General features: G+C 41.5%; 2 protein-coding genes across 4 annotated transcripts in view; one reads left to right on the top strand and one right to left on the bottom strand.

The window, feature by feature from the left end:
* Positions 1-3,196, bottom strand: part of nrg2a (neuregulin 2a) — a 70,637-nt gene extending 67,441 nt beyond the window's left edge. The window contains exon 1 of one of the 2 annotated variants that reach the window (XM_069713342.1): positions 2,542-3,196. In XM_069713342.1, coding sequence (XP_069569443.1) covers positions 2,542-2,950 — 409 coding nt within the window. In that variant the 5' untranslated portion in view covers positions 2,951-3,196. The remainder of the gene's footprint in view (positions 1-2,541) is intronic. The other variant, XM_069713340.1, reaches the window with a different exon arrangement.
* Positions 3,197-5,130: 1,934 nt separating this feature from the next.
* puraa (purine-rich element binding protein Aa) lies at positions 5,131-14,002 on the top strand. 2 transcript variants are annotated; one of them, XM_069713225.1, is made up of 2 exons: positions 5,131-5,311; positions 10,455-14,002. In XM_069713225.1, exon 2 carries the CDS (start codon positions 10,540-10,542, stop codon positions 11,395-11,397), a length of 858 nt encoding a protein of 285 aa, XP_069569326.1. In that variant the 5' UTR covers positions 5,131-5,311; positions 10,455-10,539; the 3' UTR covers positions 11,398-14,002. The 2 variants fall into 2 exon arrangements, with proteins under 2 accessions (XP_069569326.1, XP_069569327.1); XM_069713226.1 differs by having other exon boundaries at positions 5,218-5,316.
* Positions 14,003-14,482: the final 480 nt, after the last annotated feature.

The following is a 14,482-nucleotide window of genomic DNA, read 5'->3' as shown; positions in this document are numbered from 1 at the left end:
CAGGTGTCTGCAGTTTAATTGAATGTGGCCCACTGTACGCAAACTTCCTCTTAAAGGTGACAGCGTTTTGTCATCATCAGTTACTTGTCGCAAACAGCACCGGCCTTCAAAGACATTCTCACTGTCATTCATTAACGCTACGATACAGTAGCTGATTGAGATGTTTACAGTCTGCTCTGTTTTTTACAGTACACTTATATCAGACACAGGGTTGCTGTTTCAGTCAGAACCCGTATGACCTGCTTGAGCCACAGGCAGCCAGTGTGCGGGCCAGATTTGATGGCCTAACATGAACCTGTGTGTTCGCTGTAATCTGTATCAGAAGAACAGCATTTGTTGTAGTTTTCTTTTCTTGTCTGGCAGATACCCAGAGCTCCCAGCTGACTGAGTCCAGAGGAAATGGTGCAGGTGGTAAGCGCTGTAGGAGGCCTGAGTTTCAGGCAGAGCTTAGGAAGCGGAAGACAATAGCTGGACAAAATGTGCAGTTAAATACTGTACAATTCTGAGAGTTGTACAGTATGTTTGTACAGTCCCAATGTAAGCCTCTGCGTGAGAGGGATTCAAGGTAAGTTTGGGATGTGTGTTAGGTGGGCCTGGAATCAATGTCTGGGCACAGACATAATATCATCAAGCATTAATATGTTGTTAATATGAGTGAAATAAGCGGTCGACAGAACATTGTTGATCTGAGTGAAGGAAGGAGCTCAAAGGGTCAACAGGACGTTGTTACTGTGTGTCTGTACGAATGGTCTGACTGAGAAGGACGGGGGTTACGAAAATAAACTGTGATTAGATACTGGATATTACTCTGAATAAGAATCAACCCATCTACAATGACCCACCAGTGCAACATCAGCTACTTCGCTGGTTACTTTGAACTAAATAAAAGGCCCAGGAGCTGGGTGTGGCGACTCTCAGTGACCATGCCAGTTTGATCAAATCACTGACAAGCTTTATTAAGTGTCAACAAGTTTGACAGGGGATGTTTGGGTTTTTGAAGGGACCCAAAAATAAGGTCCATTTTGCGTAATTTCTCTAATGGGATGATGAGTTTAAAAGCCGGAGTGAGTGTGGCAAAATCAAGAGGAGAGGGGAGAATTTATGTCACATGAGTACAGGCTAAGAGGATTTAAGAAGGTACAGGGGTAAAGTACAGGGCACACATCATGTTCTAAGCCACAACACTTCGGTGGAAGTGCAAATGTGTGCATTTTATACAATGGAGATTTTTGTGTATGCGCTCTGATTGACTCAAAAAAAGCATCAAAGACTAGTTGCATCACATTTTGAAGTTGTGTTGCATGGGACATTAGTTAGAGACACAAGGAAGGGGCTGGCTCAGTGACGAGCACTGAGAAGTGCAAGGTTCATGAAAAAATAGTTACAGAATGCTCCATGAATTCTGTCATGAAACAATGCAGAAATATGAAACAAAAATGTGTGCCTGTGAAACAATCCACACTAATGAATGGATCTGAGTGGAGCCTGCTGCATCAACACCAGTGCACAATACTGCATTGTTCCTAATCAGTAACTTTCATAAACAAAGCGATCAGGCTTGAATTTCAGTTGTGAAATCTTTCTACAATCCATGGGGGGAGGGGAATGAGATCACTTTGCATTGAAACAATACAAATGCATGTGAATATCATCAGTGATTATGAATATACAAACAAATAAACACATGCCTTATTTAAAAACAGATTATTTGTAACAGGGTTTTAAAAGGACTCCCTAAGGGAGACATCTACTGATCAAAGTCCATGCCTGAACTACTTCAGCATGATTACAAGAGAAAACTCTCGAATAAGGAATGTAAAGTTGATAATTTTATATTATCAGCCACAACTCCATCAATTCCAGGTTAGAAATACAAGCCCCCTGTATTTGAAGATGTGGGCAATAAGGACTTAGATTTAAACATATTATGCCGAAGTATTAAAGCATTAAAGCAGGACGTGAGCCTAAATATAGCCTCGGAACCAATTTGCTTAGGGCAGAGTGGTTTTCCACACGTGATACCGGTGATACAGGCCGCTGTCCCTGGTCCTGAAATTGTACCCGGTCCATTAAATGTTATATTTGGTGTTTATAGAACAAGCAACAATGATTCTGGACAACAGAAATCATTAATGAATCCTGTAGGAAGTAAAAGGTTCATTGTAAGGTGCCTAAAATGTTTAAATCATATTGCAGGCTGGCTGTATGCAGATAGTTCGATACACATAAACTGCAATTCCTCACAAGCAACAGTGCGAGGCGCATGTCTAATGCAGTTCAGGGAGAGAGAATGAGAGAGAAAGAGAGTTTGATTGATCATGTGGGCTATGGGAGCCTGCGAGAGTTGTCGAAAATTGCTGCATAGACGCCCCTTAGGCACCTATCTGATACCCAGTGACTCCAAGCCATGCTGTGGCCACAATAACCACAATTCACCAGGATGGCTGTTACCAAAAGCCTCAATACAGGGGCTGTTATCAGACCGTGCATTCTTCCGGGTTGGACTTCACCGGTAATCCACAATAGGCTACATTAACTTACCGCAGTCCTCACACAAGATCTTCCCAACATCCTTTTTTAGGTTCTTTCCACTCGTGTCAAGAGGCGCAAACGATGCCTTGAAAACCAAGGGCTCGTCAGTGGGGTCCATGAAAAAAATGTACTTGTGGTTCTTCTTCACTTTGGTGCACGGAGCCTCAGATCCAAATTCCCCCACGGTGACGAGCTGTTCTCGCTCCAGACCCCCGCTGTTTAGGGGCCAAACATCCAGCACTTTGACATTCACACGGTACGGCTCCGCAGAGACGTTCACAGGCGTAGACTGCACCTTGCCCTCGATCACCACGGCGGATTTGTAAGCCTGGTCCTGCAGGGAATTCAAACTCGGGGAGTAGCAGGCGAATGAGACCCCGATGACCAGCATGGATAAATGTACTGAATCAAGCCTCATGCCGCCTGCTTTGGCTCGGTGGTCGCTGGTCGCGTTGCGGCAGGGCTCTCTCGGCTGCGGGGCGATGGCGATGGAGCTGGGTTGAATGAAGAGACAGCAAGTAGGCTCCAGTAGCACGGCAGCGCGGCAGACCTTGCATAAGTGTCCATGCCATCGGGATCCGCTGCTTTTTCGAGTGATTTTCAATGGGTAAACAGCAGCTTTGAAACGGGGAAACCGCGGGGTGACGCCGGGTTTCAAATCCAGTCACTGCTTTCGGCTAATAATAAGGCATCGTAGATAGGTTAAGCAAGGAATTGGCGGATTCTCCTCTCCAGAAGATGCCCCCTATGCTGCCATAGTAGCCTTAACTGCAAGACGACGCCACTCTTATCTTTGCCCAAAAATTGCAGTGGTGGGGTACCGCGATGATGGTTCTCTGTATCATCTGCAGCGGAGAGAAAAGACGCAAAATGCTGCAGTGAACCACAAGTTTGGTAGTCCCCTCGCAAAACAAAAATCCACGTTTCATTCCAAAAAATAAAACAATTATTTCTGGTCGGCAGCTACAACGCTAATACGCCGCCTTCCACCGCGGCTCTCTCTCCGCCTCCCCTACGAGCCACAGACCGCGAGAAAATAATGCCGATTGCCAAGGGGCTCCGTCTACAAAAACGCAGGATTGGAGCGCTCGGATACAGGCAACCGACGGACCAAAGGGTCGATCTCCTCACTCCCGAAACCGAGTTACTGTATGTCAATCACTCCATGGTGTTTTGTCGGCGGTGATCTCACGTTATAATGAAACAAACGAAATCCTAAATCCATGACTGTCCCTCCTCAAAATCGCATCCTACTGTAGCCAAGGCATTACTCCAAAGAAGAAAAAAAAAAATGAAAGGGGTTCACATTGAAAATTCAGCCGCATATAGTCCGATGTGCCCAGAGAAATCATATGGCTGCGATGACTAAGGCTGCGAAAGCATTTCAGAGTCTTCAAGAGACTGTTTTGAATGAGTTTTGCGTCTCATCCCATTAAGTCATGCCCTGCATTCAGGTCACATTCGCTGCTCTGCCTCTAAAAAAAACTGATGTTGAAGAACCGCATTAAATCTATACAGCTATAGCTGCAACATTAGGGGTCCAAAGCAGAGAAAAAAACTATTTTATATCACTTAGGAAGGAGAAAATTCAGAAAAAGTATGCCTCGTTGTGTTTTTACAATTATAATTTAATGTGTTCACATGCAGCACTGAGCACTTTGGCAAAGAACAACCCTGTATATATATATAAAAGCTCAAATTAACACATGCATATATTTGATTATCATCATTGACAATGCAGCTCAAGTTATAACTGTAATGGTTTGGTTTATGCCAAATAGAATGCGGATACAGAATGTTGGAGTGACAGTATTCACGAAGAGCGACATCTGCTGACCAGAGTGTGTAGCTGAGCAACACAGACTTAATGTAAATGCCTTTGTTAATGAAACGGACGCTACTAACTTATAAAGCAGGGTAACAAATTTGGATTCTATTCAATAAATTATGCACAACATGGACTGAAATAATTGCACTATAAGTGGCCATCATACACAATGTGTATATGGGCCATACATGTTTATATTATATTCCACTTCAGATCGTCAGAGAGCCTCAGAAGAAACGCCTTTATATTGTAAATTGATCAGATACACCTAAACGCAGACATTTACTGATGTTTTAATTTACGTGCATGTTCTGCAGCCCTGACACCGACCTGGCTGCTCTCCGTGGTGCTGAAATTCAGCAAACCCTGTCAATTAGAGAGGGTGCTGAGATCAGACACAATCAGAGCACAGGCTGTCTGTGAACTTAAGTCCTCTTGTCTGCGACATGGCGTGTCAATGTGCTGTTTAAGCAACACTCTTCACACCAGCTCAGCAGGGCAGAGGTTCATGATATGTACATGAGTGTAACTGTCATTCTCTGAAAATGATGCAAAGTACGACGAAGGTCATAAAATCAACTCAAAAACGTGCCCGGATCACTGACTCTTTCAGACAACACCTTCCATTACAGTTGCCCAAATGTTGCCCTACCTGTTACCATCTGAAGGTAAAGCTGCAATTCCTCAATACGACCAAGGGGAGGCGCGCCTTCACTGAGTTCTCACTTTTGCGTGTTGACATCAGAGCTGAAACGTGCGGCGCTGAACTTGTGCGTGTTGTTCCTTTTGCCACGACTCGCCGTTTCTTGTCCATCTTGTGAAGCAAGCAGAAGCAATCCGCCGTGCTTTTCATAAAGGCCTCGACCGTATTCTCATGTGTCTTTTGCCGCACCTCATCTTCTGCGACACGCCGTCGAGGCTGTAGGGCGCTCCGGCTGCAGACTGAGCGGGGTAAGGTAGGTTATGGGGATCTCGCTCGGTGGAGGGACGCTTTATTTACATGTCATTCGGATTGTCACTGTGCTGTAAGTGTCCTGACGTGCAGCCAAGCATGTGACATTGCTTCGCAGAGTTTGCAGAAGCATGATAGCCTATACGACAACACACGGCCGTGCGTCTGATCTGTAATAATAATGGAGCTGCATTCGGAGCGACGCCACAGCATTCCTGTGTTGGGATGTAGGGCAAAACTTTGTGAGGTGATCACAGCTGCTGCCTTTTGCAAACTGCGACAGCACCTTTTGACGCTGAAATCTGCGTTGGACGTGGCCTCGGGATCCAAACAGAACCGCATTTATTAATTCATAGTCATGGTGAAAAAAAAAAAAAATGGTCTGGAAAAAAAAAAATAGGCCAAGCAGGCGACTGCCTGATGACAGATTAATTAAATTCAAAGGTTGATTTTTGTCTGTCGGAGCAGCAGATACCTTCAGAGAGTCTGTGGAGCCTGTTAACCCTGAAGTAAATTTGAAAAAAAAAAAAAAAAAATGCAACATGTCGTATGGGAACATTTTCGATTAAAAATTCGAATACAATTCTAAACTGGAATATTTTTATGGACATTGGAGGCGCAAAAGGGAATTTGACACAATATCCACAAACCCCACGTGGATTCAGTATATTAAGTTCTATAGAAATGACTTGCCTTTTATTTGACATTTTGCATGCATCCGGCCTTGCGCTGATCACAATCATCTATCTGGTTGAGGAAGGAAAAAAAGAAAGAAAATCACAAAGAGCGACACAGTAGCAGTAGTATAGACAGTAATAGACAGTATAGACATGAATGAATGTAAAGAATTAAAGGCTTGGACTCAAATTACTTTGACGAGACATGCCATTGAGTGCAAGGTTCACTATTTTAAGAATGAAACCTAAACGGCAAGTCTCTGTAAGTGTAAACCTACATCAGGCTGAACCTCAAATGGGTCTGTTTACATTCTTTCTTTCTTCTTTTTTTTTTCATTTTTACACTGAATATTGTTTTTTTGTTTTTTTTTTTATCATTAAGACCAACAATTTACATTTTACTTCCCCAAACATAATTTGATTTTGTGAAACAAAAACTGATCAACTTTAAGACAAGAAAAGTACAGGGACCATTTTAATCCGTGTATATACAAATCTAAACATTTAAAGTAAAAAAATAAATAAATAAATAAAAAAAGAGAAAAATGAGCCAAACTATTCGAACCTCGTTAGGCCGCCATCTTCATCTCGCCTCACATGGAGGAAAAGAGGAGCTACATTTTGTTTTATTCTAAATAAGTGGAGCCAGACGTTATTTTAAACTACTGATTTTCAGTAGGCTCCATGAACTCCACTTATCTCTTAGCATTTCAGGACATTACACCATTTATAGCCTCGATTGGCATATTATAAATTTATATTTTATCCTTTTAATAGCCTATGATTTTTTATGTCTTTGGCCTCATAATTACCAGCATTAAGTGGAAGTTCCTGCAGTATTTAAACATTTGCAAAGCAATGCAACATTTGAGATGTAAATCCTTTTAACTAATATAAGTGTCATGTTCCATTGTGTGACAAAAATCAAGAATTATAAATATCTTTATGTAAAATAATAAGACATCCATTGATGTAAACATATTTTAAGTTTCTGGTTTGGATCCACTTTGTTTGACTGAAATCGGGCCTTCAAACCGACTTTTGGAAACTTGCAGTGAAGAACAGTTCATGTTGAAAGGTTTCTTTACAACAATGTCCAAATATTTTTTATTTTTTATGAAAAAAAAAAAAAAACAAAAGAATGCGCAACACGATCACACAACCTGAAAATATATCACAGACCAAAATGGCCCATCTCATACTAAGTAGGTAAGTAAGTACGTTTATTTAATATCGCACCTTTCACAGACGAAGTCACAAAGTGCTTTACAACAGAAATTAACAGCAGAATATAACAATATTAAAAGCAACCTGCAATCACAGTACACAACAACAGACCACCGAAATAAAAGCACTCGATATCAAGAGGTGAGACAAAAGCCAATCTGAAGATAAGACCTGAAACGTCTTTTGAAGGCGTCAACAGACACTGCCTAACCTGCATCGAGGGGAAGAGCGGACCACAGAGTTGGAGCAACCGTTTCAAAAAGCGCGATCACTTAAGTTTTCAAACGGGTGCGCGGGACAGCCAGTAAAACCTGATCAGAAGACTCAAGTGACCTACTGGTGGTATAATGTTGGAGCAGGTCAATTATATATTGCGGGGCCTGACCATGGAGGGCTCTATAAGTAACAACAAGGATTCTGAACTGGAAGTGAAAAGGAGAATACAATGCGGGTGATGTGAGTCATTCTACTTTACCTGGTTGAGAGCCTCGCAGAACCATTTGGGATTATTCGAATAATAGACTTGTTTTTAAAACTAAATAAAAGCTCCAGGATACATTTTCGTCCTTTTCAGATAAATATTTGTGAATTGCATAACGAATATTGACTGCAAATATAAACAGTGAGGCTCCCGACCATCTCTTTTATTTAGAATTTGAGGAGGAGAGCGCAGTGCAGCATTTACGCACGAAAATACGAGCTATAACGACCTAAAAATTGCGAAATAAAGATAAGGCATCCAGGCTGTGCGGATAACCATAAAGGTGTGACCTGAAACACACAGAACATTTCACAATGCTGGTAAGCATTTTACATTCATTTTAATTCTCTAAAATTTATTTTAATTCGACATATTGGCAGAGAAAAATAGTCTCAGCATTCACATGCATTAAACGACTCACGGAACAGCTGCAGTCATTATTTAGGTATTTTTCAAAAAAGAACAATGACCTTCTTGACCCTGTTCATGTAGTATATGATTTAATGCCAAAGTTGCTTGAGGGACATATTAAAATGCTCAGAAATTGCGTAATCCGACGCGAATTTAGGCTAAATGAATGAATAAAAGAACCTAAGCCTATGCAGGCTGACGATGCACGGGGTGGAAAGTCTGCGCAATCAAATTTGTTTCCAGGTGAACCAGGAGGAAGACTAATGACCGGGGAGATATAGTGGTCAGCATGTAAACAGTTTTTTAGACCAATTACAGCTAGGCTGTTGTTTTTTGGGGGGGATTTTCCGAGTAAAAATGAATCTAAAACCAATTAGAAAATTGTGAATTTCTCAGAATTCCGAATGAGATGTTATACATTTATTTGAATTTGAGCTGCTCTAAGAACCTCTGAATGAGTAGGCCAAAGCCAATAGCCTATACGTGTAGGCCTATACATTTAAACTTGGGGTAACCCTGGTATTTTCATTCAGTGACGGCATTTTCAAAAAAAAAAAAAAAGGACAGCACCTTAGCGGTATCTGTAAGCCTATACCCAACGCACATTTATACAATATTTAGGCTACTATTCTATTATAGCTTATAACCTTCAGTAGAAAAAAAAAAAAGAGCTTTGAGACCATTAACAGTTGGCTTGATGGACAGTGGCCAAAGAGGAGTCAGGCCTATGTGCTATATAAGGATACGTTTAGCCGAACAAAAGTGTGAACGAGTCATAATTAACACGACTTTAGAGATAATAGTCGAAGAAACATAACTTCACTCTCCCCTCGTGGTCAAAGACGGGAAATAATGCCATTATTTCATAAAGGTGTTTGTAGGATATGGTTAGGCTTGTCCTACTGTGGCCTCCACAATGCAATAGTTTTAGTGTTATAGGCGGAACTGTGCGTTTGCACCACGCATACTGAGAATATTGATAGTTATTTTTGACCTTCCTGTCCTGCTATTTTCATACATTTTTACCTTTGAGAAGATGTTTGGCTCTAAAATGACTTAAGGCTGGTCACGGTTCCCTAAGGAAGGACCCGGGTATGAGAGGGTTAACAAGATGGCTGTTAATCAAGCCCACTGAATAGGTAAACCTTACATCACACCAGCTGACCCAAAGCCTCATTGAGGCTGTTTTCACCTGGCATGATCAATCCGGCCTCATGCGTCCTGCGTGATCGGATCACGAGTGGCCAGCTTTAAGCCGTCTGTTCCCACCTGGCATTTGATGTGTCTCCAAATGTTTCAAGAGTGACCACTTGTGATCAGATTGTTGTACGGTTTATTAATATTGGCTGAATGGTCTCTCTCTGCCCCTTTTAACACGTGCTTTAATAATACTGCATTTAATTGCCAAGCCAGGAAACAACATTTCAGTTTGAATTGCCAGAGAACTAATTCTCATGTTATAGTAAAAAAAAAAAAAAAAAAAAAAAATAGGACATGTTCCCTAATTCTCATGACAAGTACGTTTTAAAATAAATGGATGAATTATAATGATGTGTCATTTCGATGCAAGTTAGCCCATGGTTATAGCTTTATAAGGGTTGATTCATAATGGTTATTTATAAAGATTAATGTAGGTTATAAAGTTGTTTGTGTCATGGATTCTGTGGGACTGACTGTACAGGGCTGGCAGTGTTCAAAAAATACAATTAGGTTTATCAGTCTGAAAATGATTTTCTTACTTAGTAATAGTAATAATAAGTAGCCTAATAAGGAATAAAGCTCTGTTAAAAAAAATAACAAAATACAGGGCCTATATAATTTGGTGATAGAGGCCTAATGACTTTCATTGGGCTTGAATAAAAACCACAAAAAAATTTATAAAAAGAAAAGAAAATAAGAATTAGACTAAAGGGACTGATTGCCATGGTAGGATTTTCTCATGACTGCAAATCATTTGTCCCAATTTTTAATCCACCAGGGTGTAATGTTAAGGTCTCCTTACCGCAAGCAGTTAATTGGTTGTAAAATCCGTGTGCACCTGTGATAATTTAGGGAATGAGTATTTCCCGCTCTTAAAGACTGAGGGCAAGCAGGATTTTTTTTTTTTTTTTTTTTTTTTTTCCCAGGGAGCAGAAGCACTGCAGTGCTCACAGGCTGTGGTGACAAATCGAAACTTAGACAAAATGCAGGGGATACATTTCTTAAGAAACAGCAGTAGGTTATATTTCCGTGTGAAATGACAGCTCATGAGTTTAACGATGCACTGTGTGGGAGAAAGCAAAGCAGCGCAATGTTCTGCATTAACGTCCCCCCCCCCCCCTCGCTGTTTTATACCTCTCTGTGTAGATCTCGCGAGAGCTCCGGCGTTCGCTTGTGGCTGGCAGTGGCTTTGCAGCAGACAGAGGGAGAAGGCAGGCAGGCAGGCAGCATCATGGCGGACAGAGACAGTGGAAGTGAGCAGGGAGGAGCAGCCACGGGCCCAGGCTTCGGTTCCATGCACCAAGCGGCCGGAGGGGCGGGCTCGGCTTCCGGGCTACAGCATGAGACGCAAGAGCTGGCGTCCAAGAGGGTTGACATCCAAAACAAACGCTTCTATTTGGACGTTAAGCAGAACGCCAAAGGCCGCTTCTTAAAGATAGCAGAAGTCGGGGCCGGTGGAAACAAGAGCCGCCTCACGCTCTCCATGTCCGTGGCGGTCGAGTTCCGTGACTACTTGGGGGACTTCATCGAACATTATGCCCAGCTGGGTCCGAGCAACCCGGGGCTGGTACAGGATGAGCCCAGGCGAGCACTCAAAAGCGAGTTCTTGGTCCGAGAGAATCGGAAATACTACATGGATCTGAAAGAGAACCAGAGGGGACGGTTTCTGAGGATCCGACAGACCGTCAACCGGGGACCCGGGTTGGGATCCACGCAAGGCCAGACGATTGCTCTGCCTGCCCAGGGACTTATTGAGTTTCGTGACGCTTTGGCTAAACTTATTGACGATTATGGTGTAGAGGACGAACCTGCAGAGTTACCCGAAGGGTCCTCATTGACTGTGGACAACAAGCGGTTCTTCTTCGACGTCGGATCCAATAAGTACGGTGTGTTTATGAGGGTAAGCGAGGTGAAGCCAACGTACCGCAACTCAATTACGGTGCCCTACAAAGTGTGGTCCAAATTTGGGAATACGTTCTGTAAATATGCCGAGGAGATGAAGAAGATCCAGGAGAAACAGCGGGAGAAAAGGGCATGCGAGCTGCAGCAACAAGAGGAGATGCAGGCGGACGATGGAGACGAGGATTGATATATATAAATATATATATATACATAAATATATATAGAGAGAGAGAGAGCAAAAAAAAAACATGCAAGAGTAATGAAAATAACAAGAGAATTATAATTAAAAACTCTACTGTATAAAGAAAGAAATCTAAAGATTTAACTGTAATGGTTTAACTCCAAGGGAGCATCACCCACAATATAAGAAACCTCCACAACCTGACAGTTATGACATGTTGTCACTCATCGCTGGATGTTGCCCCACTTATCCACCATTAATACAGTAACAGGCTGCTAAACAAAGTAATAACATTATATTTGAACATTGTTTCCTACTTGACAAACAATATTGAACTGAGTGTTTATTTCCCTTATTAACAGAAAACTTTTGTACCAGTTAAAGCTATTGTAAAAAAAAAAAAAAAAAAAAAGTGTTTGCAATGTTCAAATGGAATTATTGCATTTCAGAGGAAACACAAGGTTTTCCTTTTCATGTGAGCTAATGACTTCAGCACAAATCAGATATTTTAATTTTTAAACCAAAACTCAAAAACTTTGTAAAAGGTTGTCACATGTACTTGCCATCCTATTTACCTTTACCTGTGAGTAGAGATGTGTTTACACATAAATCATATGAGGGCTAGGCCTGCTTTGGAAAACTGGTTAGATGTCATGCAGTATATAAAAAAAGGAAACATATAGGCATTTTCATGAAATGAAATAAGTGCTCTATTTGTTGTGCAATATGCATTGCATATAAAAAAAAAAAGAAAAAAAGAAAAGAAATTTCAAATATATTGAACTGGTCAATGGATCTTGACATGATGACATTTGCCAGAGGCATTCAAAGAAATATTAATATTGTAATTTTTGTTTCAGTTGAAATTGTTGCCATGCAGATGGATATATTATAAACTACCTTTGTGTCTCGTTGTTAATGCAATGTGTTCATTTTAAAGGTACTAAATGTGTATTTGATAGAGGAAATGCAGTGACAACATGTAGCAAATGGCCTGAATCGCAGATTAATTAACGAGACAAACACCCTACACGTACTGTGTTGATTGGCATCGTGAAATTCAGAAGAGCATTGTTGGTTGCAGAAACATTCTGTGATCTCGTTTAGTCCTAAAAGTCTAAATGGTGCCAAGGAGTGCTGTTGCTGCATGTTAACCTGCACTAAGATAGATTTCGTTGGTCTCCCAAAATATTGGCTCAAGGACCCTTCCATATGTATCTTTATCTGCCGATATTGTACGGATCTCAAGTTTGAGTACTGAGTGATTTCCATCCAAAAGCTTGGTGTAGTTATAGTGGAAGTTGTTTCAAAGCGTGATTGTAAAAGGAGCGAACTTGTGAACAGTAATCAAAAATATCACCGTCACACTATGAGGAGGGCCACTGAGGAGCACGCCCGGCTTAGCTGAGGTGAAGAGCGTCCAGCTGCTGGAGAATCTCTGGCGTGTCGACAGATGTGCCCTAGTTTAAGATCTGAGGGTGTGAACTACAGTGGGGCTACTTTGGGTACGTACTCGTAGCTCTACTTTAGATTTGTAGACCCAAACATCTACCTGGGGGTGATGAGATTCTGTTCCGGTCGAATTGTAAATATTTGGGCTGCCACACGGAAAACAACTGGTTCTAATCCAGTTCAGTCGCATCTCATAGATGTGTGATAGCAGTTTTATAAACTCTGTCAGTAAACTCCAGAGAAACTGGCAACAATCAGATCGTGCCAGATTTACCTCAGCATTGAATTAAATGATTGCTCCCATGTTTAGATTGACTGGAAACCAGCAAACTAGACTGTCCTTGACCACCTATTTTTGGAGCCTCTGGTATAGCCTAAATGATACCTGATTGGGAGCATCCTCTTCAGCATATAAAACAACCTGGTGCCTTACACACTCCGCATGCTTACACGCTGGCCTGGTGCTTTGGATCGCAGTTTGGCTTCTTCTTCTTTTTGTTGTTATCGTTTCCTCTTTCTTTTCTTCCATTTTTGTGTCTCAGCCCCCTTGTGTGCTAGCGCACGACTCGTGGTGCTAAAAGGGTTTGTTACAAACCCTTTAAAAAAATAATAATAATAATAAAAAATAAAAAAATAGGAGCAGAATTCTTAACTTTTTTCTGCTGCCTTCCTTCTTCCCTTAACCTCATTGCCATCCCCATTCCCCCAGCCATCCAGGTATCGGCCTACATGTAAACATGGAAGGGGGTGGTCACCTAGATGCAAGATGATGCAGAAGAGTTGGCTCTTCGCTAGCCAAGCGCATTAGCAGGGAGAGCAGGGGCTGATTGGGAACATCAGGAAGTGGCCTGAAATGATAGAACATGTTGTGGGCAAGGCCCCCCCCCCCCCTTTGAAATGCTTGTTCTAAGGCTTGGGTATATGTGTAAGTTGTAAGTCGCTCAGTTAATGGGGAGTAGCAAGCATGTCTTGTTTTGTTTTATGTAGTTTTACCTTTTCAGCGTTATTCCACATTATTTGTAATTTTGGAATGTTTTCGCCCACAAAAAATATATCTATTTTTTTCTGTGCAACATTTCATCACTGTGTGCAATATCGTATGTGCCAATGGTGGCAATATATGTATATCAATTAAATATATGATTACTATTTGAAAGCATGTGGCTGAATTCCATGTTTATTTCTCATGAAGGAGAGTTGTACGCCTTTATTTGCACTCAAAGCTCCACCCTGCAGGAAAATATAGAAAACCAAGGTCTTAGCAGCCTGTTGGGTCAAGCGGTTCACATATGTACTTTAACTTGAAACAGAACATTGTCACTGCAAGTGTGCCCCTCTCAAGGAAAAGGGTAGACTTGGCTCATGGTTTGTTGAAGGTTGACTAAACATACAATGGAGTTTTTGTGAAAAGAAAAACTTAAAAACAAAACAAAAAAAACACAAAAAAAACCAGTGAAATCTCCATTTTAGCTTTAAGCTAAGAAAAGGTGCTTCAGTCCAATCCTCATTAAAGTGTATGGTGAACTGTCTTCAGTGGTTGTTGTGTGTAGCACTTTGCTTTTCCCAGGTTAATGAATTGCCTGACCAATACTTGTTTAAAATGATCTCAACAAAGAATGTTGTTCTCTATTATGTTGCC

This window comes from Brachyistius frenatus, unplaced genomic scaffold (genome assembly GCF_029030835.1).
Source record: "Brachyistius frenatus isolate BFR_SWC_R1_liver_20210118 unplaced genomic scaffold, ASM2903083v1 Contig_117, whole genome shotgun sequence".
In the NCBI taxonomy this organism is placed as follows: domain Eukaryota; kingdom Metazoa; phylum Chordata; class Actinopteri; family Embiotocidae; genus Brachyistius; species Brachyistius frenatus.
Note: the sequence above shows the minus strand (reverse complement) of the source record. Positions and strands in the feature narration are given on the sequence as shown.